Source organism: Canis lupus (assembly GCF_048164855.1).
Source record: "Canis lupus baileyi chromosome 25 unlocalized genomic scaffold, mCanLup2.hap1 SUPER_25_unloc_1, whole genome shotgun sequence".
Taxonomy (NCBI): Eukaryota; Metazoa; Chordata; class Mammalia; order Carnivora; family Canidae; genus Canis; species Canis lupus.
The window spans coordinates 173,688-200,209 of record NW_027326441.1 but is presented as its reverse complement, the minus strand read 5'-3'; the positions used below and the strand labels follow the sequence as shown (position 1 = coordinate 200,209).

Sequence of the window (26,522 nt, the reverse complement as noted above, 5' to 3'; positions counted from 1 at the left end):
AGTCTCTGGAGAAAAGGCCAAGAGATGAGATACTTATCTAACCACTCATTTCCCTGTATTTTTTAAAACATAGAATTGTTTTCCCTTCTTCTCTTCCTTCCTTTACTTGGTCTCTTATACAAAACAACAACAAGAAAACCTAAAACTGATAAATGCGTGGTTTCTTTAATAATTCCCCCCCCCCCAAAAAAAATAGAGTAATAAAATGGAAAAAAAAATCACTTTCTCTTCTGGTCCCCTTTATTTATTTTATTTTATTTTATTTTTTTTTCTGGTCCCCTTTAGACCACTTAACTCAGGGTTCTTTGAATTGGCGTAGATTTCTGGCAGTATTTGCTATCTTTTCTTTTCTCATCTTTCCCATTCAGAACCATCTCCCTTGCTGTGCTTGTCTGATATATACCTGTTACCTTTGTTCCCTTCTGGAGGTGATGCCGCCAGCCTCTGTTGTGGGTAGTGGCGGCTAAAAAGTCTGACCTGGCTCTACGGACCAGCAGTGTTTAATCATGACAGCCCTTCTGTGAGGTGCTCCCTGTTTCGGTCATGGCAGGGGCTGTGTGATTGACTAGGGCAGCACATGCTGGGTGTTTGGGAAGGGAGGGTGGTTCGCCCACTGTTGACCTCTGCTCTCAACTACTCAGGTACACAAATGGCCCTCTCTCATAAGTGGCTGCTTTGGCTGTTTACAATATTTTTAAAACATATTTTTTGAATAAATAGTAATTCACATTCAAAAGATACAAGGAATCACTTTCTCATCTAGTTCCCTCCCTGGGGATAACTGATTTTTTTCAGTTTCTTGTATGTTTTTCTTTTCTATTCTTTTTTTTTTTTTTTTTTAAGATTTTATTTATTTATTTATTTGAGAGAGTGAGCAAGAGAAAGAACACAAGCAGGGGGAGCAGCAGAGGCAAAAGGAGAAGGCTCCCACTGAGCAGGGAGCCCAGTGCAGGGCTCAATCCCAGGCCCTTAGGATCAAGACCTGAGGGCAGATGCCTAATGGACTGAGCCACTCGAGTGCCCCAGTTTCTTGTATATTTTTCTAAAGGTATTTTATGTGCATACAAATTATGTGCATATTTGTCCATCTATATGCACACATGCATGTGCTTACAAACACCTTTTTCCTTTTTTTTTTTTTTTTTTTTTAAGAGTGAGAAAGCACATAAGTACAGTGGGGCAGGGGAGAAGTAGAGAGAGAATTCTAAGCAGGCTCCATGCCCAGCGCAGAGCCTAACATGGGGCTGAATCTCAAAAATCCTGAGATCTTGACCTGGGCCGAAATTAAGAATTGGATGCTTAACCTACTAAGCCACTCAGGCACTCTTCCCTTTTTTTAAAAAAACACAAAGTAGAGTTTGTTATACATAATGTATTTTGGTTTTGTCCACTTAATAAATCTTAGAGATTTAGGGGTGCCTGGGTGGTTGAGCATCCGACTCTTGATGTCACTATTTATTTATTTATTTATTTATTTATTTATTTATTTATTTACTTATTTATTTAGAGTTTAATTATTTATTCATGAGAGACAGAGAGAGAGAGAGAGGCAGAGACACAGGCAGAGGGAGAAGCAGGCTCCGTGGAGCGAGCCTGATTTGGGACTTGATCCCGGGACTCCAGGATCACGCCCTGGGCAGAAGGCAGGCCTTCTGGGATCCCCACTGATGTTACCTTTAGTCATGATCTCTGGGTCTTGGGATCAAGCCCAGTGTGGGGCTCTGTGCTCAGTGGGGAACCTATTGGGTTTCTCTTGCTCGCTGTCTTCCTCTACCTCTTCCGCTTGCACTCTCAGTAAATAAAATATTTTAAAAATGAATAAATGAATCTTTGAGATTTAGTCCAAATTATTACATAAAGACCTTCCTTCCTCTTTAAAAAAAAAACAAAGTTTTATTTTTTTAAGTAGTCTGTACCCACCATGGGGCTCAAACTTCCAACCCCGAGATCAAGAATTGCATGTTCAGGGGATCCCTGAGTGGCTCAGCGGTTTAGCGCCTGCCTTTGGCCCAGGGCGCGATCCTGGAGACCCGGGATCGAGTCCCGCATCGGGCTCCCAGCATGGAGGCTGCTTCTCCCTCTGCCTGTGTCTCTGCCTCTCTCTCTCTCTATGTCTATCATGAATGAATAAATAAATAAATCTTTAAAGAAAAAAAAATTAAAAAAAAAAGAATTGGATGTTCAGAGCGCTTGGGTGGCTCAGTGGTTGAGTGTCTGCCTTTGTTTGGCCTAGGTCATGATCCTGGGGTCCTGGAATGAGTCCTGTATCAGTCTCACTGCATGAAGCCTGCTTCTCCCTCTGCTTCTGTCTCTCTGCTTCTCTGTCTTCTAATGGATAAATAAATAAAAATCTAAAAGAAAAAAAGTTGCATATTCTATTGACTGAGCCAGCCAGCTTTCTCCCCTCACCCCCCCTTCCACCCCTTTTTTTGGGCTGTATAATATATATCCTTATTTGGAAGTACCATGATTTATTTTTAAAAATTGAGGTACATAATTAATGTGAGTTTCAGGTGTGCAACAAATTGATTTTATATTTATATATTTTGTAAAATGATCACCATGATAAGTCTAATTAACATCTGTTAACATGCATGGTTATATGTTTTGTTTTTTTTTCTTGTGATGAGAACTTTTAACATCTACTGTCAGCAGCTTTCCAGTATGTAATACAGTGTTACTAACTGTAGTTACTGTGCTGTGTGTTGCATTCCCAGGACTTGTTTGTACCTGGAAGTTTATACCTCTTGACCCTCTTTACCCATTTTGCCCACTTCTTATCACCAGGAGTTTATTTGGTTAGTTCCATAATGATGGACATTTAGGTGGTTTCTGCTAGTATGCTGTTTGTAGTGGTTTTGTACTAATGTAAGAGATTTGGAATCAGTTGCTGGTCCTGAAGTGTCTGAAGAAAATAAGACTTTCAGAGGAACATAAACATTATTGGGACCTAAGAGGATATGTTTGTATAATTTGCTGGATTGTTTTTTGCACACAGTTGGCAAACTTTAATGAAGTTACGAAGAACAAAAGAGCTTATGACTCTTCTACTTTATGTCTTATGAAATCTTTTACAGTATTTCAGAAGACCTTCCATTCTGCCTTGCTAACCTTTCTTCTCTACATTTTGCTGCCTTCCAACCATATAGGTATCTGCAAAGGGGGTTAGAAGAAAGCATACTCTCTTCATCCTTCTCTTGTGATAACAGCATCATCTCACGTTTTTCTTTAGTTATGTTGACTGCTAATCTCTACGTAATGAGGAGCGATGTCCTGTCGATTAAATTTCCTTTTAAGTTCTTAGGTCCAAAGAGGCACACTAAAGTATTTCAGAGCCCAGTCCTGAAAAGGAGCTAGCAGAATGGGAACTGTGAGGACCAGGGGTAGCTGGTGGTGCTGACTTCAGCACCCCTGAGTCCTGGCCCTCCCTCTGTCCCAGGAGGAAGAGGAGGTAGAACGAGAAATCATAAAACAGGAAGAAAGTGTGGATCCTGACTACTGGGAGAAATTGCTGCGGCACCATTATGAGCAGCAGCAAGAAGATCTAGCCCGAAATTTGGGCAAAGGAAAAAGAATCCGTAAACAGGTCAACTACAATGATGGCTCCCAGGAGGACCGAGGTGTGTGTGGCCGGCCCCGCCCCCCACCCATGGGCCGTTCCACTAGAGCAGTGGGCCCCGCTCATCTGCCCTCTCTCCCTCCAGATTGGCAGGACGACCAGTCCGACAACCAGTCCGATTATTCAGTGGCCTCAGAGGAAGGTGATGAAGACTTTGATGAACGTTCAGAAGGTGAGAGCTATGCCTTTCTGCTGACTTTTTAAATATTGCTTTGTTTCACACCCCTACCAGCATCACTCACACATCCTTTTCTTCTTGCAGCTCCCCGCAGGCCCAGCCGTAAGGGCCTGCGGAATGATAAAGATAAGCCATTGCCTCCTCTGTTGGCTCGTGTTGGTGGAAATATCGAAGTAAGTGCCATTTGGTTCTAAGGTGGGGTGGGTGAGTGCTAGATACTTGGTCATCGATGGAGTAAGGCCTACTCCCTCTCACTTAGGCTCCTCCTTCCTCTAGGTACTTGGCTTTAATGCTCGCCAGCGAAAAGCCTTTCTTAATGCAATTATGCGGTATGGGATGCCACCTCAGGATGCTTTTACCACCCAGTGGCTTGTGAGAGATCTGCGAGGCAAATCAGAGAAAGAGTTCAAGTAAGTGGAGAGCTGGAATGACTGATGGTAGAGCAAAAACTTCTGATCTCTGGTGGTCCATGGTACTAGTCAAGGCTGCACACGGAAACAGGCAGGTTCCTCTGTTGAAGTTGGTGGGTGTAACCACTAATAATAGGGTTCCTTGTGTTCCTAGTTTCCCTAGAGGAGAACCTGGGGCATGGTGTGGGTTCTGGAGAACTGGCCTTCAGTGTGATGGCAGCTTTATCTTAAGATGGAGCCAGAGTTGTTTGGTGGAAAGATCTCCTCTAGGAGTTGGCCTGATTGCTGTTGAACTCATTTTCTCACTTCTTTGCTACAGGGCTTACGTATCTCTTTTCATGCGACATTTATGTGAGCCAGGAGCAGATGGGGCTGAGACCTTTGCTGATGGTGTCCCCCGAGAAGGCTTGTCTCGCCAGCATGTCCTTACCAGGATTGGTGTCATGTCCTTGATTCGAAAGAAGGTGAGCCCTAAGCCTCTCTGCATTGTTCAGAGTTTCTACGGGAAACTAGAGGACAAACGGGAGAGGAGCCTAGAGCTGGAATTGGTCTTCACCTTCCTGTCCCATTGCTACAGGTTCAGGAGTTTGAACATGTCAATGGGCGTTGGAGCATGCCTGAGCTTGCTGAAGTAGAAGAAAATAAGAAAATGTCCCAGCCAGGGTCACCTTCTCCAAAGACTCCTACACCCTCCACTCCGGGGGACACACAACCCAATACCCCTGCACCTGCTCCACCTGCTGGTAAGTCTGTCTGTACTGTCTATCCTTTTCTGTTCTTCTTCTTTTTTTTTTTTTTGGTCCTTGCCAGTGTTTCTTCTGCTCCCTTGTGTTGAGCTCTGACAGAGGAGTCTGGCAGGACACACAGCAATCTCCCTCTCAGTTTAGGAGAGCCGTCCTAAGAATAGGGCTGGCTCTTAAAGGCACGAGAGGACAATTTTAAGATAAGACCAACTGAGAAGGCATGACCTTCTCTCTGATCTAGAACTTTCTTCCTAATTAATTGCCTTCTATTGGTCTGCAGAGGATGGGATAAAAATAGAGGAGAATAGCCTCAAAGAAGAAGAGAGTGTAGAAGGAGAAAAGGAGGTTAAATCTACAGCTCCGGAGGCCACTGTTGAGGTAAGAGATGGGGGTGACCGGATGCCATACGGAAGATAAATGAAGAAGCCCATTCATCTTTTCAGTTGCTGGCCTGTCTGCCTCAACTTATGTACTTTTTCCTTTGAAGTGTACACAACCCCCTGCCCCTGCCTCAGAGGATGAAAAAGTCCTTGTTGAACCTCCTGAGGTTGAGGAGAAAGTAGAAAAGGCGGAGGTGAAGGAGAGAACAGAGGAACCAATGGAGACAGAGCCCAAAGGTATCCACATTTCCAAGTATTACATCCAGATCCCTGTGAAACTTAGGTACTTCTAGCTGGGCTAAGGAAAGGTCAGGAGGAAGTGACACCCTGGAGAATCCCCTACCCTTGATTTTATATTGAGGGTTTTTAATCCCTTAAGACATTTTTTATGATGTTAGTCATTGAGATTTGGGGTTAAGACTGTCCCCCAGTCTTAACTGGTGTGGGACAGAGGAGAATCTTCTTTATTTTTATTTTCTTATAAAGATTTTATTTTTAAGTAACCTGTACCCACCATGGGGCTCGAACTCACAACCCCGAGATCAAGAGTTGCATGCTCTAACGACAGCCAGCCAGGCACCCCAGAACGTTCTTTATATACTCTCAAATCCCATCTGTTCCCCCCAGGTGTTGCTGACGTGGAGAAGGTAGAAGAGAAGTCAGCAGTAGATCTGACCCCCATTGTGGTAGAGGACAAAGGTGAGTGTTTGGAGAAGCTGATCGTGACTAAAAAGGACTCTAAAACTAGATGCAAGGACTTTATCTCTGGTACACCCCCTGGCTTCTCACACCCATATAACTATTTAATCCCAAGCTAAAAGACTCCCAACTGTCCCTACATATGATTGTCACGGGCCAGTGACATTTTTCTGGGTTTGAGAAATACCTGTGTGGAGAAAGGGTGAAGGTGGCTGCATGCTTAGAGCATATAGTGCTGTGGGTAAGGACCAAGGTGCTATGCTTTTGTCTGGAGCTGACATTTTTTTTCTGCATATCCTGTAGAAGAGAAAAAAGAAGAAGAAGAGAAAAAAGAGGTGATGCTTCAGAATGGAGAGACCCCCAAGGACCTGAATGATGAGAAGCAGAAAAAAAATATCAAACAACGTTTCATGTTCAATATTGCAGATGGTGGTTTTACTGGTATGACATTGAGGGACCAACTGGGGTTAGAAGGATCTGAAGTGAAAGTAGGGTTCTTGTCAGAGGCCAGGATACAAAGATTTTACCTCTACCAGATAAGGGACTGCCAAGTTGATTGCACATTCCTCTGACTCTATGTTAGAAAGCCAGAGGCCTACTCCTAAGATGGCATCTGTGGGCCAGGAATAAATAGCTTTTTGAATTCTTACAGATATTTGCCTCTCTTGTTCTTCTCCACCTTCCCCAAATTCCTATTCAGAGTTGCACTCCCTTTGGCAGAATGAGGAGCGGGCAGCCACAGTCACTAAGAAGACTTACGAGATTTGGCATCGGCGGCACGACTACTGGCTGCTGGCTGGCATCATAAAGTATCCTTTGCTGGAGTCTGGGCTGAGGTTCTTGGTAAAGGGTTCTGAAGGTCCTACTGTTTGAAGTTTCTGCTTTCCTTGTTTTGTTTTTCCTGAGCAATTTTCCAATAGCCATGGCTATGCCCGGTGGCAGGACATCCAGAATGACCCACGCTATGCCATCCTCAATGAACCTTTCAAGGGTGAAATGAATCGTGGCAATTTCTTAGAGATCAAGAATAAGTTTCTAGCCCGAAGGTTCAAGGTGAGCAGGATAGGGAGGAATATAGTATTGAAGTGACAGCCTTTGAAATGCAGAAGGGACTGTAGAGGAGGGTGTCTCTTCACCCTCCTGTTACTTAACTCTTTGTATTGCTCCCAAGTATCTTAAATATTAGAACTAAAGACATAGGAGCACCTGGCTGGCTCAGTCTGGAGAACACGTGATCTTGATCTTAGGGTTGTGAGTTTCAGCCCCATGTTGGGTGTAGTGATTCCTTAAAATAAGTAAATTAAAAATTAAAAAAACACAACAGGACAGACTTGAAGATTAGCTCTTTAAGGGCCTAAGATGACTGTGCCTAATAAATGACACAGAAGAAGGGGCACCTGCCTGGCTCAGTCAATAGAGCATAGGACTCTTGATCTCAGTGTTGTGAGTTTCAGCCCCATGTTGGGCATGGAGCCTACTTAAAAAAAACAAATAAATAAAAGAAATGTAAACTAATAAATGACATGGATATATCAGGGGAACAGAATAGGTTAGAGTGTTAGGAAAGATGGAGAGGTAGGACTGAATTGGATCTCTGAAGAGGGAAGGCTGTCAGTGGGCTAGTGGTACTTTTTTTTCCTAGGTTTGAGAGACCCTGTTTGGATAAGGGGTGTGTGGGGTGGATGCAAAGAGTCGATGTGAAGGTAGAGCTTCATTCTCAGAATCACTAGGGTTAGTAAGCCCAGGACTGAGAGGAGTCTCAGTCTGGAATTCAGCAAATATATGTTGAGGGCAACTAGTGTGTAGACTTGTCAAAATGGGGTACCAGTGGATAAGTCGTGGGTTTTAAGCTGAGTATCACTGGGGGAGTTAGAAATGTACACTAACCGTTAGATATCATGTGCCAAGCAGTGAGTAGCACAAGGATACAAAGACAAATGAGGCACGGTGCCTGTTTTCAAGGAGCTTTTAGTTTAAGGTAGAGGCAAATGTGTGAGCAAATGAATGCCACTCTATGTATTGGGAGAGATCCGTATGAAAGTTCTCCAGGGGGAATTTTGGGGAATCCAGAGAGAGCTCCTTGAATGGCTTCATGGAGAAGGCGGCATTGGAATTAAATTTTGATTAATGTCATAGAAATAGCTGGATAGAAGCAGAAGGCTGTTTGAATCAACAGGATGAAGTAGGGCAAAGGCCTAGAGGCAGCAGAGCCTACAGAGTTTGGAAACAACCCAGTTGGGCTGTAGAAAACACTTGTGTTGGGTGATGGTGGGAGGTAGATTAGAGAGCAAGGTAAGAAGTAGAGGTTAGTAGGTGGGTTTTTGGCACCTGATAAGAGTTGGGCAGCCATTGAAGGTTTGTGAAGAGTTGTAATACAACTAAGGGAAATGGAAATAGAACATTCATAAGATGATAGAACTGTCATATAGTCAGGAGGTGTAAGGCTGGGCTGTGATGCTTTTTGTAGAAAATGAAAAGGGCGGGATGCCTGGGTGGCTGAGCAGTTGAACATCTGTCTGGCTCAGGGTGTGATCCGGAGTCCCGGGATTGAGTCCCACATCAGGCTTCCTGCATGGAGCCTGCTTCTTCTCTGCTTATGTCTCTGCCTCTCTGTGTGTCTCTCATGAATAAATAAATAAAATGTTTAAAAAAAGAAAAGAAAAGGATGAAATAAAGGAAATCAGATACCAAATAATTGATAGGATTTACTGATTTATTGCAGTCAGTAAGCCTTTTCTCTTAAAGGGCCTGATGATAACTATTTTAGGCTCTGAGGGATACACATGTTGCAAATACTGTGTCATAGTGTGCAAGCAGCCACAGGTTATAAACAAGTGGGAATGTGTTCCAATAAAACTTTATTTACTGACATGAAAATTTGAACTTCATGTTTTTTTCATAAAGTGCCACAAACTATTTTTCCAGTCATTTAAAAATGTAAAAAACCACTCTTGGGCCATACAAAAACAGACAGTAGGCCAGATTTGGCCCGTAGGCCATAGTTTGCTGACTCTTGACTTAATGGATTTGAGATTAAAAACTAAAATTTGAGCCTGAGTCGCTGAGAAAAATTATCATTGGCAGATCAGGGAAGTGAGGAGACGGAGCAGTGTGTAGAAAAGAGTAAGTTCAGTTTTAGAAAAGTGCTAATATCCTCCCACTACCCATCCCCCCGCCCCAAACGTGGGATCAAAGAATGATCATACATGAGTGAGATCAGAACACTCAGTGCTTGAAATGCAGGTTCGAAAAGCATCAGATCCTTTGTACGGAGGGGCTGGCTGAACTGGGAGCGGAGAAATCACTTAAGGGAGTGCTTTAAAAGAACAGCAAGCCAAGGGCTGATGATCCTGGGGAAGGGTCATAGTTTGGGACAGGAGGCAGTTGGTGAAGGAAACAGGGCATGTAGATTGAAAGTAGGTGCTTGGTCAGTCTGGGGATAAATTACTCTGCTCATTGGAACACATCTTGTAGAAGAAACAATAGCCCATTATTCTCATACTGTCCTATTTCCTGACCCCTAATGGCTTTATTGTCTTTAAGAACCAGTGGATGGATACTTGAGCAAATTAAGTCTTATAACTTCTGAATCAACATTCTGTCTCTTGGAATATATTGCAAAGAACCTTTTACATAGCTCCATCAGGTGACACGTGTAAGTGTTCATTGCAGTATGATTTTTGGTGGTGGGGCCTGGAGATAACCTAGATGCTTGCCTGGGACATCGACTGGGAGTGTAGATAGGTAAAACGTGGATTCACATGGAGCATTTTAAGCAACAGTTAGAAGGAATGAAATATATATGATAGAACAACATAAATTGAACATTTTAAAAAGAACTAAAGTGGGGAAAGGAATAAAAGGTTTTTATGTGTATAGAACAACAACATTCTGTAAATTAGAAATGCACACATGAAACAATACTCAGTTTTCAGGAATACCTGCACAAAGCCATGTGGTAAGTATATTAGAAGCACTGCTTGTTGGGAAAGAAAGGAATGGGAGTAAGATACGGAGACAAAAAAAAAAACACAAATACTCTTAAAACATAAAACCACTTAAACAACATGATGTGGTAGGTATATCCATAGGACAGACTATCATGCAATCATTAAAAAATCATGTTTTATCAAGGGCAGTTATAATAAAGGAAGGTTTTTACTATGGAACTTTGAGTGAAACAGGTGTACAGAGTGATCTCAGTTACATAAAAAATACAGATGCAAGGAACCTCAACATGTTTAACAAGTATCTGTAGGAGGTGCAATTACTATGATCTTAGTTTTTTATCTGCTCTATTTTCTAGATATTTTAACATTTTTGTATAACTGAATTCATGAAGGGCAAAGAATTTTAAAAACATGGATTTCCAAATGGGGATAAAAAAACACAGTGTTGAAGGGCTTGGGTGTGGGGGAGCCATCTGTAAGTTTCTTTATAGATTGGGAAAGGCCCATCAGAAATAAGCAAAGTGAGCGTCAGTGCAACTCCCCTCTGCTCTTTATCCTCCAGCTCTTAGAACAAGCCCTGGTGATTGAGGAACAGCTGCGTCGGGCAGCTTACCTGAACATGTCAGAAGACCCCTCCCACCCTTCCATGGCCCTAAACACGCGCTTTGCTGAGGTGGAGTGTTTGGCGGAGAGTCACCAGCACTTGTCCAAGGAGTCAATGGCAGGAAACAAGCCAGCCAATGCGGTCCTGCACAAAGGTAGCCAGTGGCTCCCCTGCCTCCTGCTGACTCAGCTTCCTTCTGCTACCTCTCCCTCACACATAGTTACTCCTGGTTTCCAAACCGTTTTTAGAGCCCCTCTGTCTGGGTGCTTAGGATGTGCTGGGGATCTTTGCCTTCTTCCTTGGAAAGCTAGTATCTTAGGGGCAATCCAGGACACTAGTTCTTTGGCTCTTAATATATTCAAGTTCTTCGAGGTAGAAAGCAAAGCAGAATAATAGGGTGTTACTGGCTTACTGTAGAGGTAACTTCTGGTGATTTAAGATCCTGTCAAATTCAGGGCACCTGGGTGGTTCAGTGGTTGAGCGTCTGCCTTGGGCTCAGGTCGTGATCCTGGGATCAAGTCCTGCATCAGGCTCCCCAGAGGGAGCCTGCTTCTCTTTCTGCCTATGTCTGTTTCTCTCATGAATAAATAAAATCTTTGGGGAAAAAAAATTAAAACATGAAGAGGGGTGGAGGGCGAAATGAGGGAAAGAAGGCTGATATAAACAGGAAGGAAGAGAGCTCCAAAAGGTGGAGAGGAAAGATGGTGAGAAAAGGAAACCATAGAAATCTCTCAAGGAGTGGAGAAAATAGAGCAGTAAGGGAGCAAGGTTAGTGAGGGTTGAAGAATGTAAAGATACATAGCATCATGGACAGTTGGAACTGGAATCTGAGAAATAAGAATTTGAGTGTGGTGGAGGCTGGTCAGGTGACTCAAGAGAAACAGTACTCCAGTATTGGAGCATAGTACTCCAGCATTCCAGCACATCACTCGCTTGGTCACTGAGAAGTAATGAGGGGCCGGGTAAGAAGGTTCTCAGTCTTGACGACCACAGCTCACCTTCTGTATTTCCTTGTGCAGTTCTGAAACAGCTAGAAGAACTGCTGAGTGACATGAAAGCTGATGTGACTCGACTCCCAGCCACTATTGCCCGGATTCCCCCAGTTGCTGTGAGGCTACAGATGTCAGAGCGTAACATTCTCAGCCGCCTGGCAAACCGAGCACCTGAACCTACTCCACAGCAGGTAGACCCCTGTCTTCTGGCCACCTGTTTCAGCAGAGCCATACTGGAACTTGTAACTTTGCTCTCGGTCCCGAGTTTCATATACTGGGCAGGTGGGGCTCTTACCAGGGAGTTCCCTTGGGATTGGGTAGATCCTGTGGTTTGGAATTCTGACCCCTTTGGCTTTTTTCCTATAGGTAGCCCAGCAGCAGTGAAGATCCGGATCTATGATACCACCTCCACCGCTGAGCAGTGACCTTCCTCACTTTCCCTTGCCCAGCTTCTCCCCGGGGGGCCTGAGAGACCCTCTCCTTCCTTCTGCCCCATCTTCCGTGTTGTAAAGGAACAGCCCCCAGTGCACTGGGGAAGGGGGGAGTGAGGGGCAGTGGTGCCCTTCCTGCTGGAGAGACATGCAGCAGTAGCGCCGGCGCCATCTGCAGGGAGCTGGCGGGCTGGCCTTCTTCTGGGCCCTGGCTTCTCCCCACTGTAACGCCTGTTACACACAAACTGTTGTGGGTTCCCGCCAGGCTTGAAGAAAATGATCTGAATTTCTTCCTCCTTTTGGTTTTATTTTGTTGGTTTATTTTGTGTTTTTTCTCCTTTTTTGGGGTATTCAGAGTGGGCCGGGCCCCTGGGCGAGACACAGCTACCTCTGTTGGCATCTTTTTAATACCAGGAACCCAGCGGCTCCAGCCACTGAGCAGCTAGAATGAAATAAAGTGGAAAAAAAAAAAAAAAAAAAAAGGAAAAGAACCAAAAGCATAAAAACCACAGCAAATTTCTTGATGAAAATTGAAAATAAAAATTTCCTTGTATTTTAGTGCTCTGGTTCAGTGTGGGTGTAGGTGAAGGTGGGTGAGTGTGTCGGGTATCCTACAGAAGAGCCATGTTCCGTGTGCTTGTTGTGCCTTAGGTGCTCGGGACCCAGGATGACCGACCACCACCTGGAAAATGAGCTACAAAACTAGAACTGGGTTCATACATACCCTGTGCTGCTGTTCCATAGCTTTGTGAGCTGAGAAAGTTAACTTACTGGGCTGTAGATGTCTCCTAAAATAAAGATCTCTTCCCATAGAGGTGGGGAGATAAAACTAGTAAAGTGCTTGGAAAACTTTGTAACAGCTGCTAAGCGCACCGCCTTAGCGCTTATATTGGAAAGAAGGCCGAGGGTATTGTTAACTTGTGAGAAACGAGGACCCAAGAGGCCGCCTTCAGCCTCTGGCGGTGTGAAGCCAGGCAGAGACCTTCCTCGACGGGCTGAGCAGGGGTCTGGGGGGCCGAAGAGGTGGCTTTCCTGGTCAAAGGGGCTGGAAGGAGGGGAGTGGCATGGGATTCCGTGCTCCCGAGACCAGATGGAGGGTGGAGCGAGCCACGAGGGCCGCCGCCGCGTCCTGGTTCGAGAGGTGGGGCGGCTCGGAGGTACCAGTTCTTCCCGCTGAAATCTGCGGTGAATCCAGAAGCCAACACTGCGGGAAGGGCGGGAAGTCGAAGACGGTTCGGTCCTCGCTTTCTCGGCCTCGGAGAGGGACTGGAGCGGTCCGCCCCCGAATCTCCTCCCGCGGCGCCGCCGCCAGCCCAGCGCGCGTTCCCAGGGCGGCAGTCCGTTCCGGGTCTGCGGCGGACTGGAAGCGGCCGGAAGAGGCGGGCCGCGGGGTCAGCGCGCCTCCGTGCGCCTGCGTGAAGCGCTTCCTCCGCGCGCGGTGCCGGAACCGTGACCTCGGGGTGCACGTGGAGTGTCGCGCCGCTTCCCCGGACCTCTGGGGCCTGGAGCGTGTTTCAGGTGAGCCCGGCCTTCGCGCGGGTGTGCAAGAAGTCGGGGAAGGGTGACTGCACTGATCCAGACTGGGGCGTTGCGAGCGGGACGCCGTACAAACGGCGTGGGACCCAAGGGCCGGGCCGGGCCGGGCGGGGGGTGGAGGTCTGGCCTTGCCGTGAGGGTCGGTTGAGGGAGAGGTGCGGAGTCGAGGCTCCAGGGTGCCCTGTCCCGCTCTGATACGCCGAGTCTGCCGTCTCCGTTTCCCTTTCCAACACACGCGACTCTATCCTCTCCCATTTTTCTTTTCTCCAGAACTATGGGGCGCAAGTTGGACCCCACGAAGAAGGAGAAGCGCGGACCGGGCCGGAAGGCTCGGAAACAGAAGGGCGCTGAGACCGAACTCGCTAGATTCTTGCCTGCAGGTAAGGCTCAGGGCCCGCCCCCTCTCCTCCCAGGCCTCTAGGTTTTGCACCGTTCTTTCATCTGAATCACATTCTCCTCCGTTTCTCGTCTCTGTACTTATTTTCTGTTCAAGGGGAATTTTCTTTGAATGAGTTACTAGCTTTTTTTTTTTTTTTTTTAATTTTTATTTATTTATGATAGTCACACACACACACACACAGAGAGAGAGAGAGAGAGAGAGAGGCAGAGACATAGGCAGAGGGAGAAGCAGGCTCCATGCACCGGGAGCCCGACATGGGATTCGATCCCGGGTCTCCAGGATCGCGCCCTGGGCCAAAGGCAGGCGCTAAACCACTGCGCCACCCAGGGATCCCAAGTTACTAGCTTTATACATTTGAAGAGAAACCAGAGTTTGTTGTATGAGTTTTTAGAAAGCCAGTATGAATGGAGGCACCTGGTGGCTTGGTCGGTTAAGCGTTCCACTCTTGATTTTGGCTCAGGTCATGATCTCAGGGTGGTGAGATGGAGCCTCACAGCAGGCTCCCCGCCCAGTGGGGAGTCTGCTTAAAGTTCACTCTCCCCTTACCCACCCCACCCCACCCCACCCTCGCTCGCTCTCTCTCAAAAAAATAAAAACAAGTGTGAATGAAACACTTATTGTCATCAGCACTTAGAAATTAGGGAAGATGCAGCAGGGACCCAAGTACCCATGCAACAAGAGGTACAGGTTAATACTAGGTTAATACTGAGTAAGGTTATTAGAGGACCTACGCATTTCGAGTTTAAAAAGATTTTAATCTGGGTTTTGGAAAATGGTTGACGTTTTAGTAAGTGGAACTTGGGAAGGGAACAGACCAGTCACATCAACTGCTTTGTGGAGGAGGTGAGCATGGGAAGGCACAGATCTGATTCCCATATGGTGAATAATCTATGGCATGGAAGGCTGGGGATGACAGAAGAGTGGACAGGTAGTTTGTGTTGGGCATTAGATAAAAGATGCAGGTTTTTGAGATACTAGAAAGTGCTAGCACTGACACCCGGGTGGCTCAGTCGGTTAAACATCAGACTCTCTTTTTTTTTTTTTTTTTTTTTTAAGATTTTTTATTTATTTATTCATGAGAGACACACAGAGAGAGAGGCAGAGACACAGGCAGAGGGAGAAGCAGGCTCCATGCCGGGAGCTCCATGTGGGACGCGATCCAGGGACTCCAGGATCAGGCCCTGGACGGGGCGGCGCTAAACCACTGAGCCACCCGGGCTGCCCTAAACATCAGACTCTTTTTTTTTTTTTTTTTTTTTAATTTTTATTTATTTATGATAGTCACAGAGAGAGAGAGAAAGAGAGGCAGAGACATAGGCAGAGGGAGAAGCAGGCTCCATGCACCAGGAGCCTGATGTGGGATTCGATCCCGGGTCTCCAGGATCGCGCCCTGGGCCAAAGGCAGGCGCCAAACCGCTGCGCCACCCAGGGATCCCAACATCAGACTCTTGATGTCCACTCAGGTCATGATCTCCGGGTTGTGGGATCAAGCCCTGCATCAGGCTCCTTGCTCAGCGGGGAGTCTGCTTGAGGATTCTCTTTCTCTCTTCCCCTCCCCCTGCTCATGCACACTCTCTCCCTCTAAAATCTTTCAAAAGTGTTAGGCACTATACTGAATCTGTTGGACATGTTATGTCACCTCATTCTCTTAGTGCTTTGTGAAAGAGACATCCTGAAGGAAATGAATGTTAAGTAGCTTGGGCATTTGCAAATGACAGGGCTGGCATTTAAGCCTTTTATTTTTTTGGAGAATGTATGGAAAACTAGTTACTAAGGTAAAATCTGTGGCTGGTCACTGATTAAATTGAGAATAAAAGAAAGCAGAAGAGGGGATCCCTGGGTGGCTCAGCAGTTTAGCGTCTGCCTTCGGTCCCGGGTATGGTCCCGGAGTCCCGGGATCGAGTCCCGCATCGGGCTCCCTGCGTGGAGCCAGCTTCTCCCTCTGCCTGTGTCTCTGCCTCTCTCTCTCTCTCTGTCTCTGAGTAAATAAATAAAATCCTAAAAAAGAAAAAAAAAAAAAACAGAAGAGAAGACAGTTTTGTTTGTCACATAAATCCATTTGTTATAGACCAGCAGTGTTTCAGATGGTGGAGCTTCTGCTGGTCCCTCAGTTCCTTCAGTCTTCTGATGGCAGAATTGACTGCCACAGCAGAAGTGGTGGTATAGGTCCAAGCACCACAGGCTACTCCATATTTATCATCCCATCCCCAATTCAGACCTTCTTGGGGGGTTTAGCCATGTTGCAGCAAACCAGGTCCAAGGCCAGAGAGAAAAGATTAATTTTGAATCTCTCTTGTTACCAGAATGATGGTAATACTATTTACTGAAATCAGAAGTCTGGAGGGAGGGATCCCCGGGTGGCGCAGCGGTTTGGCGCCCGCCTTTGGCCCAGGGCGTGATCCTGGAGACCCTGGATCGACTCCCACGTCGGGCTCCCTGCATGGAGCCTGCTTCTCCCTCTGCCTGTGTCTCTGCCTCTCTCTCTCTCTCTCTCTCTCTGTGTGACTATCATAAATAAATAAAAATTTATTTAAAAAAAAAAAAAAAGTCTGGAGGGAGGCCCAGTTTGGATTTGATTGATGAACAACCACATACAGATCATCTCTTTTACATCTCTCATCCAGCTCCTTGTAAAGCTCTGTGGAACGAATTAGAATCTACTCCCTTTCATTAGTGTATTTTTTTTTTTTGTAAGATTTTATTTATTTATTTGACAGAGTGAGAGAGCACAAGCAGGGGTAATAGCAGAGGAAGAGGGAGAAGCAGACTCCTTGCTGAGCCGGGAGCCCAACTCAGGGCTCAATTCCAGGACCCTGAGATCTGAGATCATGATCTGAGCCACAGGCAGAAGCTCAGCAGACTGAGCCATCCAGATGCCCCTAATTAGTGTATTCTTTCTCTACATTTATTTTCACTTCTAATTTTTTTTTAAAGATATGTTTATTTATTCACGAGAGACACAGAGAGAGGCAGAAACACAGGCAGAGGAGAAGCAGGCTATGTGCGGGGAGCCTGATGTGGGACTCCATCCTGGCATTCCGGAATCATGCTGAGTCGAAGGCAGACGCTTAACCACTGAGCCACCCAGGCACCCCTCTCTTCTAATGTTCTTTTTCATTTTCCCTGTAACCTATTGTTCTGCTTCTCTCTTTTTTTTTTTTAAATACAGCTGGTGATGAAAATTCTAAGAGGCTATCTAGTCGTGCTCGGAAGAGGTGAGTGTGGTTGTGCAGGTTTATCTGGATTAAATTGGTACTGCTTATCTTTAGTCCCATGATCACATGTGGAAAGGGCTGTTTGGGGACTGTCCCATTTCAGTGGCAGAGCCCAGAGGTATGTTCCATTTCCTCACTTCTTTTCAGGGCAGCCAAGAGGAGATTGGGTTCTGCTGAATCCCTTGCGATGCATAAGTTCCCTGGGGCCAAACCATTGCCTGGAAAACTACCCAAAGGTCAGTGAGTATAGGAGCTGTGTGCTCTATGACGAGTCCGCTGGGTTCTGGGTAGGGAAGGCCTTGCTGGGCATTTCTGGAGAGAAAGAAACAGGACATCTTTAGGAATAGAAAGTGTAGGTTCCATCAGCGTGTGGCTGCCGTCAGTCCAGAATTCCTCAAACCCTTAGGAATCTCTGGAGGAGCTGTCCAGACACCTGGCAAGAAGGGAGCCCAGCCCTTGCATCACGGTACTCAAGGCAAGAAGCGTCCAGCACTGACCCATAGCAGTGAGGAGGAAGAGGTGGAGGAGGAAGACTCTGAAGAGGATGGTGTGCTGAACCAGGAGGACCTCTGGGGCTCTGAGGACAGTGATGCTGATATGATAGATGACTACGGCGCCGACTCCGACTCAGAGGGCGAGGATGAAGATGAAGAGGTGAGCTTTAGTTCTGTGGGTTTTGAGGAAGGGATCCTTGCCTTTTAGTCTTTCCGGGTCCTTGAGACTCAGTGACAAGGATGAGCTGAGTAGAGAAAAGGGGTTTTAGCATTCCATCATTGTTTTCCTGTCATCTGTGTTTGCTCAATGCACACAAAAGTGTAGAAAAGCTGTAGGATTGATCATTTTGAAATATGAGACTCCTCAGTGCTGGTGAGGACCTGGTCAAGTGGATACTTGAGTGCCCCACTGAGGGGAATAGAGAGCGTACATAGTTTTTTAGTGAAGCATTTGGTGTCTGAGAACCTTGGAGAGTTTCTTCCTTTTGACCTAGTAATTCTGTTTCAGAGGAGGATCCAGAGTATGGACAGATTTATTGACTGGGGTGTAAGAAGTTATTTATGTAGGATTGCCTGGCTGGCCAGTCAGTAGAGCATGGGACTCTTGGTCTTGGGAGTGTAAGTTTAAGCCCCATGTTGGGTATAGGGATTACTTTTAAAAAGGGAGGGGTTCTTTATGTATTATTATACAGTTAGTATATGAATATGTTAGGAAAACTCAGGTGATACAAGGTGGTTGGTGGTGGTGGTGGTTTTTTTTTTTTTTTTTTTTTTTTTTGATGAAAACAAAGTTCACATTTGCACCTTTTTCCTAGACTGCCTTTTCTCTACAGAGTTACTATCAGGAGATTTGCAGGCACCCTGTGGACTATAATGCTCCAAACTCTGGAAGCTGCCAAAATACCCAATATGCTTAAGTAAATTTTAATTTCTTTATACACTAAGTTATAAAGTGTATAAAGAAGCTTATAACTAACTAATAAGTTAACATTTGGCTATTATGTCTATGAAAGTGCTGGTGATCTGTGACTGAGAAAGGGCAGGAAACAAATTTGAAGATGCACTGGGTGGCTCAGTCAGCTAAGTTTTGCCTTTGGCTCAGGTCACGATCCTGGGATCTTGGAATCGAGTCCCTCGTCAGGCTCCCTGCTCAATGGGGAGTCTGCTTCTTCCTCCCCCCTGCTTATGTGCATGTGTTTTTTCTTTCTCTCAAATGAATAAATAAAAGCTTTTAAAAAAATTTATTCATTTGAGAGACAGAGCACATGCATGTGTGGGAGCAGGGAGAGAGGCTGAGGGAGAGAATCAGACTCCTGAGTGGGGCTCTCAGTCTTAACTACCCTGAGATCATTGACCTGAGCTGAAATCAGGAGTCAGCTGCTCAACCAACTGAGCCACACAGGCATGCCCCAGGTTCTGAACTTTTTAAGGAGAAGGGAACTACACACAAAAGTTGAACGGTTTTGGTGAAACCCCTTGATCCATTACTTAGTTGCAACAATGGTCAATATTGTACCAATCTGGGGATCCCTGGGTGGTTCAGCGGTTTGGTGCCTGCCTTTGGCCCAGGGCGCGATTCTGGAGTCCTGGGATTGAGTCCTGCGCCAGGATCGAGTCCCGCGTCGGGCTCCTGGCATGGGGTCTGCTTCTTCCTCCTCCTGTGTCTCTGCCTCTCTCTCTCTCTTTTTCTCTCTCTGTGTCTATCATAAATAAATAAATAAATCTTTAAAAAAAATACTGTACCAATCTCACATTTCACTTCTTTAGGTTCCATGCTTCTGAGAGTGTACTTTTGCGTTTAGGAAATGATAAAATACAGAGATAAAATACTACCTGGGAGGGTAGGAGGGTAGGCTTTGCATTACTAGCCCCTTGTCTCTTTTTTCAGCTGCTGCCCATTGAGAGGGCTGCTCAGAAGCAAAAGGTTCAGGAGGCTGTGGCTGGGTAAGTTTTAGAAACTCTTAAGATGGAGACCAGGCAACAGCTGGGGTGAAAGAATTGAGGGAGGAGCTGGTGTCTGTTTTATTCTGTGAATCCTTGTTTCTGAACCTGTTTCTAGGGGCCAGTGGAGTGAGGAGGAGACTGAGGAGGAAGAGGAGAAAGGGTCCCTTCAGTCATGCCCCCAAAAGGATGATGAGACAGAGGGGGGCCTACAGATCAATGTGGATGAGGAGGAGTCCTTTGTGCTGCCCCTTCCTGGGGAGATGGAGCAGGATATCCTTCCAGTGCTGGGTGAGGGGTAGGGGAAAGGTGCTTGTGAGAGGAAATTTCCAGGCTCTGGACATCATGAAACAGTTACAGTTCCTTAACACATCCACATGCCCAGGCTCCAGACTTGCAACGGATTCACAAGCGCATCCAGGATATAGTGGGAGTGCTGCGTGATTTTGGGACTCAGCGGGAGGAAGGTCGGTCTCGTTCTGAGTATCTGCACCGGCTTCAGAAGGATCTGGCTACTTATTACTCCTATGGAGACTTCCTACTTGGCAAGCTTATGGACCTTTTTCCTCTGTCTGAGGTACTGAAGTGCTAATCTAATGCCCCTTCTTTTCTTTTCTCAACCTCTCAATCTTACCTTGTGTGAGGAGGGCAGCCTCCTTCCTCTTTCCTCTTCCAGCTAAGCTCCTTGGCCAGCCTGACTTGCTCCCTGCCATTTTGCTTTCCCAGCTGGTGGAGTTCTTAGAAGCTAATGAGGTGCCTCGGCCCATCACCCTCAGGACCAATACCTTGAAAACCCGACGTCGAGACCTCGCTCAGGTAAGGGATGGATTTTGAGATTTTTGTTTTCTGTATCTCAGGGGGTTGTTGACTTTTAACTGCAGAGACTCCCCTATCTGACTTAGATGGGGGTTGAGGAGTGGGCTGTTAGTACCTAAGCATTTCTTGGTCAGGCATGATCCAAAGGCAAACTCAGGTAGGCCTAGTGTCATACTGGATTTATCTGACTGGCTTGGGGCCCGGGAACTCTGAAGTGAGAACTTGTCCCTTCAGCTTGTGCTCCCTGTGACAGGGTTGAGATGCTGCATCAGGATTAAAGTTCTGCTGCCTCAGAACAAAATGGGAGTTACCTGCTTTTTAGATCATTGAGGGGCTGGTGAAACAGATTCTTGCCCCCACACATGCACAAACAGTATTTTAAACTCACCGTTTTAGAGGGTTCAGGGGCTGTATGTTAATACTGGTGTCCTGTGGTCACTGGCAGGACCCTGTGTGTAGTCTTCCTGGTGTGAATGTAACCTACCTGATCCTTATCTTTAATGTGCTATAGCCGGTGATGTTATATTTTATAGTGGTAAGGGGGACTGAGCCTACTGGAACATCAGAGTTCAGTTCCAGGAAACCAAAGGACAGGAGCTGGCAGTCTGCTCCATTCAGATAGAGTTCAGGCCTTGAGTTAGAGCCTAAGGCTAAGGGAAAGGACGTCATGGGTGATATAGGAGAGGCTGCAAAGAGTCTATGATTGTGTTGTAACTCAGTAGAACCATATTTTTATATTTCCACCTGTTTTCTGGATATGGTAGCCTACGAGGTTATAAAATCTTTATCTTTCTTATTTTCAGGCACTAATTAACCGTGGAGTTAACCTGGATCCTCTGGGCAAGTGGTCAAAGACTGGACTAGTGGTATATGATTCTTCTGTGCCCATTGGTAAGTATCCCCTGCCCGATAGCCCCTTTGCCCCTGCCCTTGTCCCAGCATGTCACTGACTGGTCCTCCTCCACAGGTGCTACCCCCGAGTACCTGGCTGGGTACTATATGCTTCAGGGAGCCTCCAGTATGTTGCCGGTCATGGCCTTGGCACCCCAAGAACACGAACGGATCTTGGACATGTGTTGTGCCCCTGGAGGAAAGACTAGCTACATAGGTATGAGAAAGGCAGGCCAGGGTAGGAGCCATCTGGCTCTCTGCTTTTCTAAGTAAATGAGGTCGTTGACTCTCTGGTGCTCAAGAAAACAGTGCACAAGCAACTAGCAGAAAAGTGAAGAGTACAGACTCTGGATTTGGCCTGGGTTCCAGCCCCTTGTGCCACTAAGTACCCATATGACCACGGACAAGCCTCTGGTCTTGTCTTACTATGTGAAATGGGGCAACTGTGCTTGGCTTGGCAGTTATATTATACTTGAATTGTCGGGGTTAAGTTATGTTTTAGAAGTCCTTAGCAAAGTGTTCAGCATATAGCTAGTTATAGTCATTTTATTAAGCTATTATCATTTAAGTAAGTTAGTCTGGAGGACCAAAAAGATGCTTGGTAACTGAAAAAAACCACACTGGCAGTCTTACTCATCAGAGGGTGCAGGTCTAGATCTGTCCTGTAGACCATGGGGAGGAGGCCTATTCACAGTAAAGTTGCCTTGAAGTGGTGGGAATTCACCACTTCACATTTTGGGGCTGGAGGGTGGCTGGCTGGTGAGCACCATGCCTCTCTCCCTTCAGCCCAGCTGATGAAGAACACAGGTGTGATTCTTGCCAACGATGCCAATGCTGAGCGGCTCAAGAGTGTCGTGGGTAATCTGCACCGGTTGGGAGTCACCAACACCATCATCAGCCACTACGATGGGCGCCAGTTCCCCAAGGTGTGGCTCCCCTCTGTGTGTCTTCTAGTTTGCCTGTCCCCTTCTTGACTTCAGTATTGAAACTTGCCCCTGGAAAATAATGGTGTGATAAGGACCACCAAAAACACCTAATTAACCTAGCCTTTTTCCCCAGGTGGTGGGGGGCTTTGACCGAGTACTTTTGGATGCTCCTTGTAGTGGTACTGGGGTCATCTCCAAAGACCCAGCCGTGAAGACTAACAAGGTGAGGTGTTGGGGGTGGGGTGGGGCTAAGAGTGAGTGTGGGGGCTGGCTGAGAAGTCTTGGCCTAGTCCTTGCAAGCTGGGATGGGAGGTGGAGGCTCACCTCTTTTCCTGAGGCTGGCTTGTGACATTTTGACACCCTTCTATCGGTCTCTCTTTGGAATAGGATGAGAAGGACATCTTGCGCTGTGCTCACCTTCAGAAGGAGTTGCTCCTGAGTGCTATTGACTCCGTCAATGCTACCTCCAAGACAGGAGGCTACCTTGTATACTGTACCTGTTCCATCATGGTGAGGCCTCTGTTGTGGTGGAGCTCAGGGAACAGGGCCAGGAGGCTGTTGGCCCCTTAGAGCTCCCTTCAGCTCCAGCTCTACTTTTCCTTCTCTCTTCCTTGTCTCCTTGATGTATCCAGGTGGAAGAGAATGAGTGGGTGGTAGACTATGCCCTGAAAAAGAGGAACGTGCGGTTGGTGCCCACAGGTTTAGACTTTGGCCAGGAGGGTTTCACTCGCTTTCGAGAAAGGCGCTTCCACCCTACCCTGCGTTCTACCCGCCGCTTCTACCCTCATACCCACAATATGGATGGTTTCTTTATTGCCAAGTTCAAGAAATTCTCTAATTCTATCCCCCAGTCCCAGACAGGTAAGCATACTCTGCCCTTTCTGCCCTTCTTCACCACCTTTGCTCTTTCTACCTTTTAGGAGGTATATGACTGCAGGGAAGGGAGGGATTTCTGCCTCTTTCATTCCAGTCAGAATCGTTCCAGAGCCTGGACCCCATTTGAGTATATGTTAAAGAATTCGTGCAACTGGGAACCTTTTCCTTGATCCTGCCAAGTGGCTGCAGTCTTTGGGCACTAAATGCATTCCCAGTGCAGTTGTGGTTTCTTTTCCTTCTTGGCCAAGGGTTGCCTTCCTGGTAATAGACCTCAGCAGAGGTCCAGCATTGTCAGCACCAGGTTGGCACAAGACTCCTCTGGACTATTAGAGGTTCTTTGAGCCCATCACACTAATTGCAGATCTTTTTCTCAACCATCTTGAGTCTGGCCTAGATCTCGGAGAAGGGTGGGGTTTTCTGGAACAGGCTTCAGAGTTCTGCCAGCTGGGATATAAGCCTAGGTTTAGTCTTTTTTTTTTTTTTTTTTTTTAAGATTTTATTTATTCATGAGAGACACAGAAAGAGAGGCAGAGACATAGGCAGAGGGAGAAGCAGGCTCCATGCAGGGAGCCCAATGTGGGACTCAATCCCGGAACTCCGGGATCATGCCCTGAGCCAAACGCAGACAAAAACTCAACCGATGAGCCACCCAGGCGTCCCTAAACTTAGGTTTAGTTGGAAGAGGGAGAGGTGAGTTCTCTGAATACAAACTGTGACTGAGTTGATTTCTTTTTCAAGTTTACTTATTTATGTAATCTCTATGCCCAACATGAATTGAATTCTTGATCCTGAGATTGAGTCGCATGACTGCAATTTTTTTTTTCTTTATAAATAATGGTCCTCACAAAAGTCACATCTGAACGTTAAGGGAAACCGTAAGAACTAGCAAAATTTGCTGTAACTTTATTTTTATTTTTGTTTTAATTTTATTTATTTAATCATGAAAGACACACAGAGAGAGAGGCACAGGCACAGGCAGAGGGAGAAGCAGGCTCTGTGCAGGGAGCCTGACGTGGGACTCGATCCCGGGTCTCCAGGATCACGCCCTGGGCCGAAGGTGGCAATAAACCGCTGAGCCACTGGGGCTGCCCTTGCTGTAACTTTAAAAGTACGTGTTTAGGGACTCCTGGGTGGCTCAGCAGTTGAGCATCTGCCTTTGGCTCAGGGTGTGATCCTAGAATCCCAGGATCGAGTCCTGCATCGGGCTCCCTGCATGGAGCCTGCTTCTCCCTCTGCCTGTGTCTGCCTTTCTCTGTCTCTCATGAATGAATAAATAAAATCTTAAAAAAAAAAAAAAGTGTTTAATGTCATTTCTCATTTGTGCCTTACTAGCCTGTTTCTAGTTGCAGTGTATGACTTATTTTCTTGCATCTCATCAAAATCTACATAAACAAAAAACACCCTCAGACTGGTCTTTGATTGAAAAAGAAAAAGCCGGGATCCCTGGGTGGCGCAGCGGTTTGGCGCCTGCCTTTGGCCCAGGGCGCGATCCTGGAGATCCGGGATCGAATCCCACATCAGGCTCCCGGTGCATGGAGCCTGCTTCTCCCTCTGCCTGTGTCTCTGCCTCTCTCTCTCTCACTGTGTGCCTATCATGAATAAAAAAATAAATAAATAAATAAAAAATTAAAAAAAAAAAAAAAAGAAAGAAAAAGCCCAGTGCCTCAGTTTATTCATTCACCTCCTCCTCAAGAGTGTCATGTGACCTGTCCTGAAGCTTCCTGACAGCTTCCTCTGAAAACCTTTTTGCCCAAGGATGGATAATCTCTTCCTTTTTATTTATTTTTTTTGATCCCTTTCTCTAATACAAGATTCAGATGTGACTTGAATAAAGGCCAGGTAATATTAAGTAATATGGATCTAGATAGTGTACTTTTTTTTTTTTTAAGATGTTATTTATTCATTCATGAGAGACACAGAGAGGCAGAGACACAGGCAGAGGGAGAAGCAGGCTCCATGCAGAGAGCCTGACATGGGACTCGATCCCAGGTCTCCAGGATCAGGCCCTGGGCCGAAGGCAGTCTCTAAACCGCTGAGCCACCCAGGGATCCCAAGATAGTGTACTCTTACGCCACTATGTGGCATACTTGGCCATTAGTAGGCAGTTTCTTTATCTTGATACTGGTACTAACTTCCTCTAGTAATGATCAGGAACCAGTGGTGAGGCCCATTTTCTTAAACCACATGTTTCATTTTAACCTAGGAAATTCTGCAGCTTCCACCCCTACAAGCCTAGACTTGCCTGAGGTGAAGGGCCAGGTGACCCCCAAACCTGAGGGCAGCAGCCAGCCTGCCAAGAAGGCCAGAGTGGCTATGAAAACAAAGCAGCAGTTGCAGAAACGGCAACATCCCAAAAAGGCCTCTTTCCAGAAGCAGAATGGCATCTCCAAAGGGACAGACTCAGGATTGTCCACTGTATCTTGTGACACAAAGTCCCAAGCTTCTTCCAAGCTCCAGGACAGCAGTCAGCCAACTCAAGAGATCAGGGGACCAAAGGTGACTAAGAAACTAAAGCAACAATCAGCTACGCTGCTATCCTCCAAGAAGGTTGCCTTCCGGAAGCCGAATGGCCCTCCTAAGGGCACGGACACAGAAGTGCCTGTGCTATCCCTTTCCAAGACCCAGGACACACTCAAGCCTGAGGACTGGGTTCAGCCCCTTAGAAGCACCAGAGGGACCAAGAAAGTAAAGCAGCAGTTGCCAGCACAGCCTTCCAAGAGAGCTGCCTTCCGGAAACAGAATGGCACCCCCAAGGGACCTGAGACTCCCGCCATGTCCCCCCTTGATTCCAGCCAGCCCCCACCAGCAAAGAGGAGAAAATCTCAGTCCAGAGGCAGCAGCCATCCAGTGTTGTCTTAGATGAATGGCTGGTACTAGACTGGGGTGGCTTACTGCTGTTGGCACAGGGTTGGAACTCTTAACCTCTGTGAGGCTGGTGTCCCCACTGCGTATGAAATCTAATACACATTTTATAATCTCTGGCCACTGTGTGTTTTTTGAGGGGACTGGGTACTGGCTTTGTTGCTTGAAGAGTAGTGGCGGGAGGGTGGGGCAGGGCCCCTCTGAAGAGAGAAAATAATGTAGTCTACTGAGAAATGAGTTTCAGGCTCTTGGGCTCCCTGTCTCCTCAGGGGCTCAGGGTCTGGAGTCAGTTTGGATTCTGGGGAGAGGAGGGCAATGGGGGTGTAGAGGGGATGGGCATCCTGCCAGAACCCATGGAGTAGCAAGGGACCTGGATTTTCTTCCTCTGTGCCACCCTGGCTTGCAGGCATGGACTGGGGTCCGCCAGCCTCAGACCCGGAAAGATCCCGGTGCCAGCCTCCAGCCCGGCCGTTCATTGGCTTCCTCTCTCCCCTGCCCCGCCCCCGTGACCTCTGCCCCTACCGCCGGGCCGTCTGATTGGTTGCCCCGCGTCCGCCTG

The 26,522-nt window shown here is 46.6% G+C and overlaps 2 protein-coding genes, 1 long non-coding RNA gene and 1 other non-coding gene across 5 annotated transcripts; 3 read left to right on the top strand and 1 right to left on the bottom strand.

Moving 5' to 3' along the window:
* The first annotated feature begins 1,126 nt into the window (after nucleotides 1–1,126).
* On the top strand, nucleotides 1,127–12,564 carry LOC140629596 (chromodomain-helicase-DNA-binding protein 4-like). 2 transcript variants are annotated; one of them, XM_072819087.1, is made up of 15 exons: nucleotides 1,127–3,620; nucleotides 3,705–3,791; nucleotides 3,882–3,970; nucleotides 4,074–4,207; nucleotides 4,527–4,671; nucleotides 4,785–4,950; nucleotides 5,231–5,328; nucleotides 5,438–5,567; nucleotides 5,958–6,029; nucleotides 6,333–6,470; nucleotides 6,730–6,838; nucleotides 6,950–7,082; nucleotides 10,542–10,737; nucleotides 11,603–11,766; nucleotides 11,942–12,564. In XM_072819087.1, the coding sequence occupies exons 4-15, from the start codon at nucleotides 4,122–4,124 to the stop codon at nucleotides 11,957–11,959; spliced, it is 1,455 nt and encodes a 484-aa protein (XP_072675188.1). In that variant the 5' UTR covers nucleotides 1,127–3,620; nucleotides 3,705–3,791; nucleotides 3,882–3,970; nucleotides 4,074–4,121; the 3' UTR covers nucleotides 11,960–12,564. The 2 variants fall into 2 exon arrangements, with proteins under 2 accessions (XP_072675188.1, XP_072675187.1); XM_072819086.1 differs by having other exon boundaries at nucleotides 10,542–10,740.
* Nucleotides 5,005–5,144, top strand: LOC140629607 (small Cajal body-specific RNA 11). The gene has a single exon (XR_012027439.1).
* An 836-nt stretch (nucleotides 12,565–13,400) lies between the features above and the next one.
* Nucleotides 13,401–26,082, top strand: LOC140629594 (28S rRNA (cytosine(4447)-C(5))-methyltransferase-like). The gene is made up of 16 exons (XM_072819082.1): nucleotides 13,401–13,524; nucleotides 13,813–13,922; nucleotides 17,112–17,157; nucleotides 17,305–17,393; nucleotides 17,564–17,811; nucleotides 19,540–19,595; nucleotides 19,711–19,865; nucleotides 19,970–20,169; nucleotides 20,319–20,408; nucleotides 21,212–21,299; nucleotides 21,376–21,516; nucleotides 22,086–22,225; nucleotides 22,359–22,448; nucleotides 22,613–22,735; nucleotides 22,858–23,086; nucleotides 25,305–26,082. Exons 2-16 carry the CDS (start codon nucleotides 13,817–13,819, stop codon nucleotides 25,958–25,960), a joined length of 2,457 nt encoding a protein of 818 aa, XP_072675183.1. The 5' UTR covers nucleotides 13,401–13,524; nucleotides 13,813–13,816; the 3' UTR covers nucleotides 25,961–26,082.
* On the bottom strand, nucleotides 21,832–24,349 carry LOC140629600 (uncharacterized). The gene is made up of 2 exons (XR_012027437.1): nucleotides 22,723–24,349; nucleotides 21,832–22,294 (listed from the first exon to the last, which is right to left on the bottom strand). It is a non-coding gene; the product is annotated as an uncharacterized lncRNA (long non-coding RNA).
* Nucleotides 26,083–26,522: the final 440 nt, after the last annotated feature.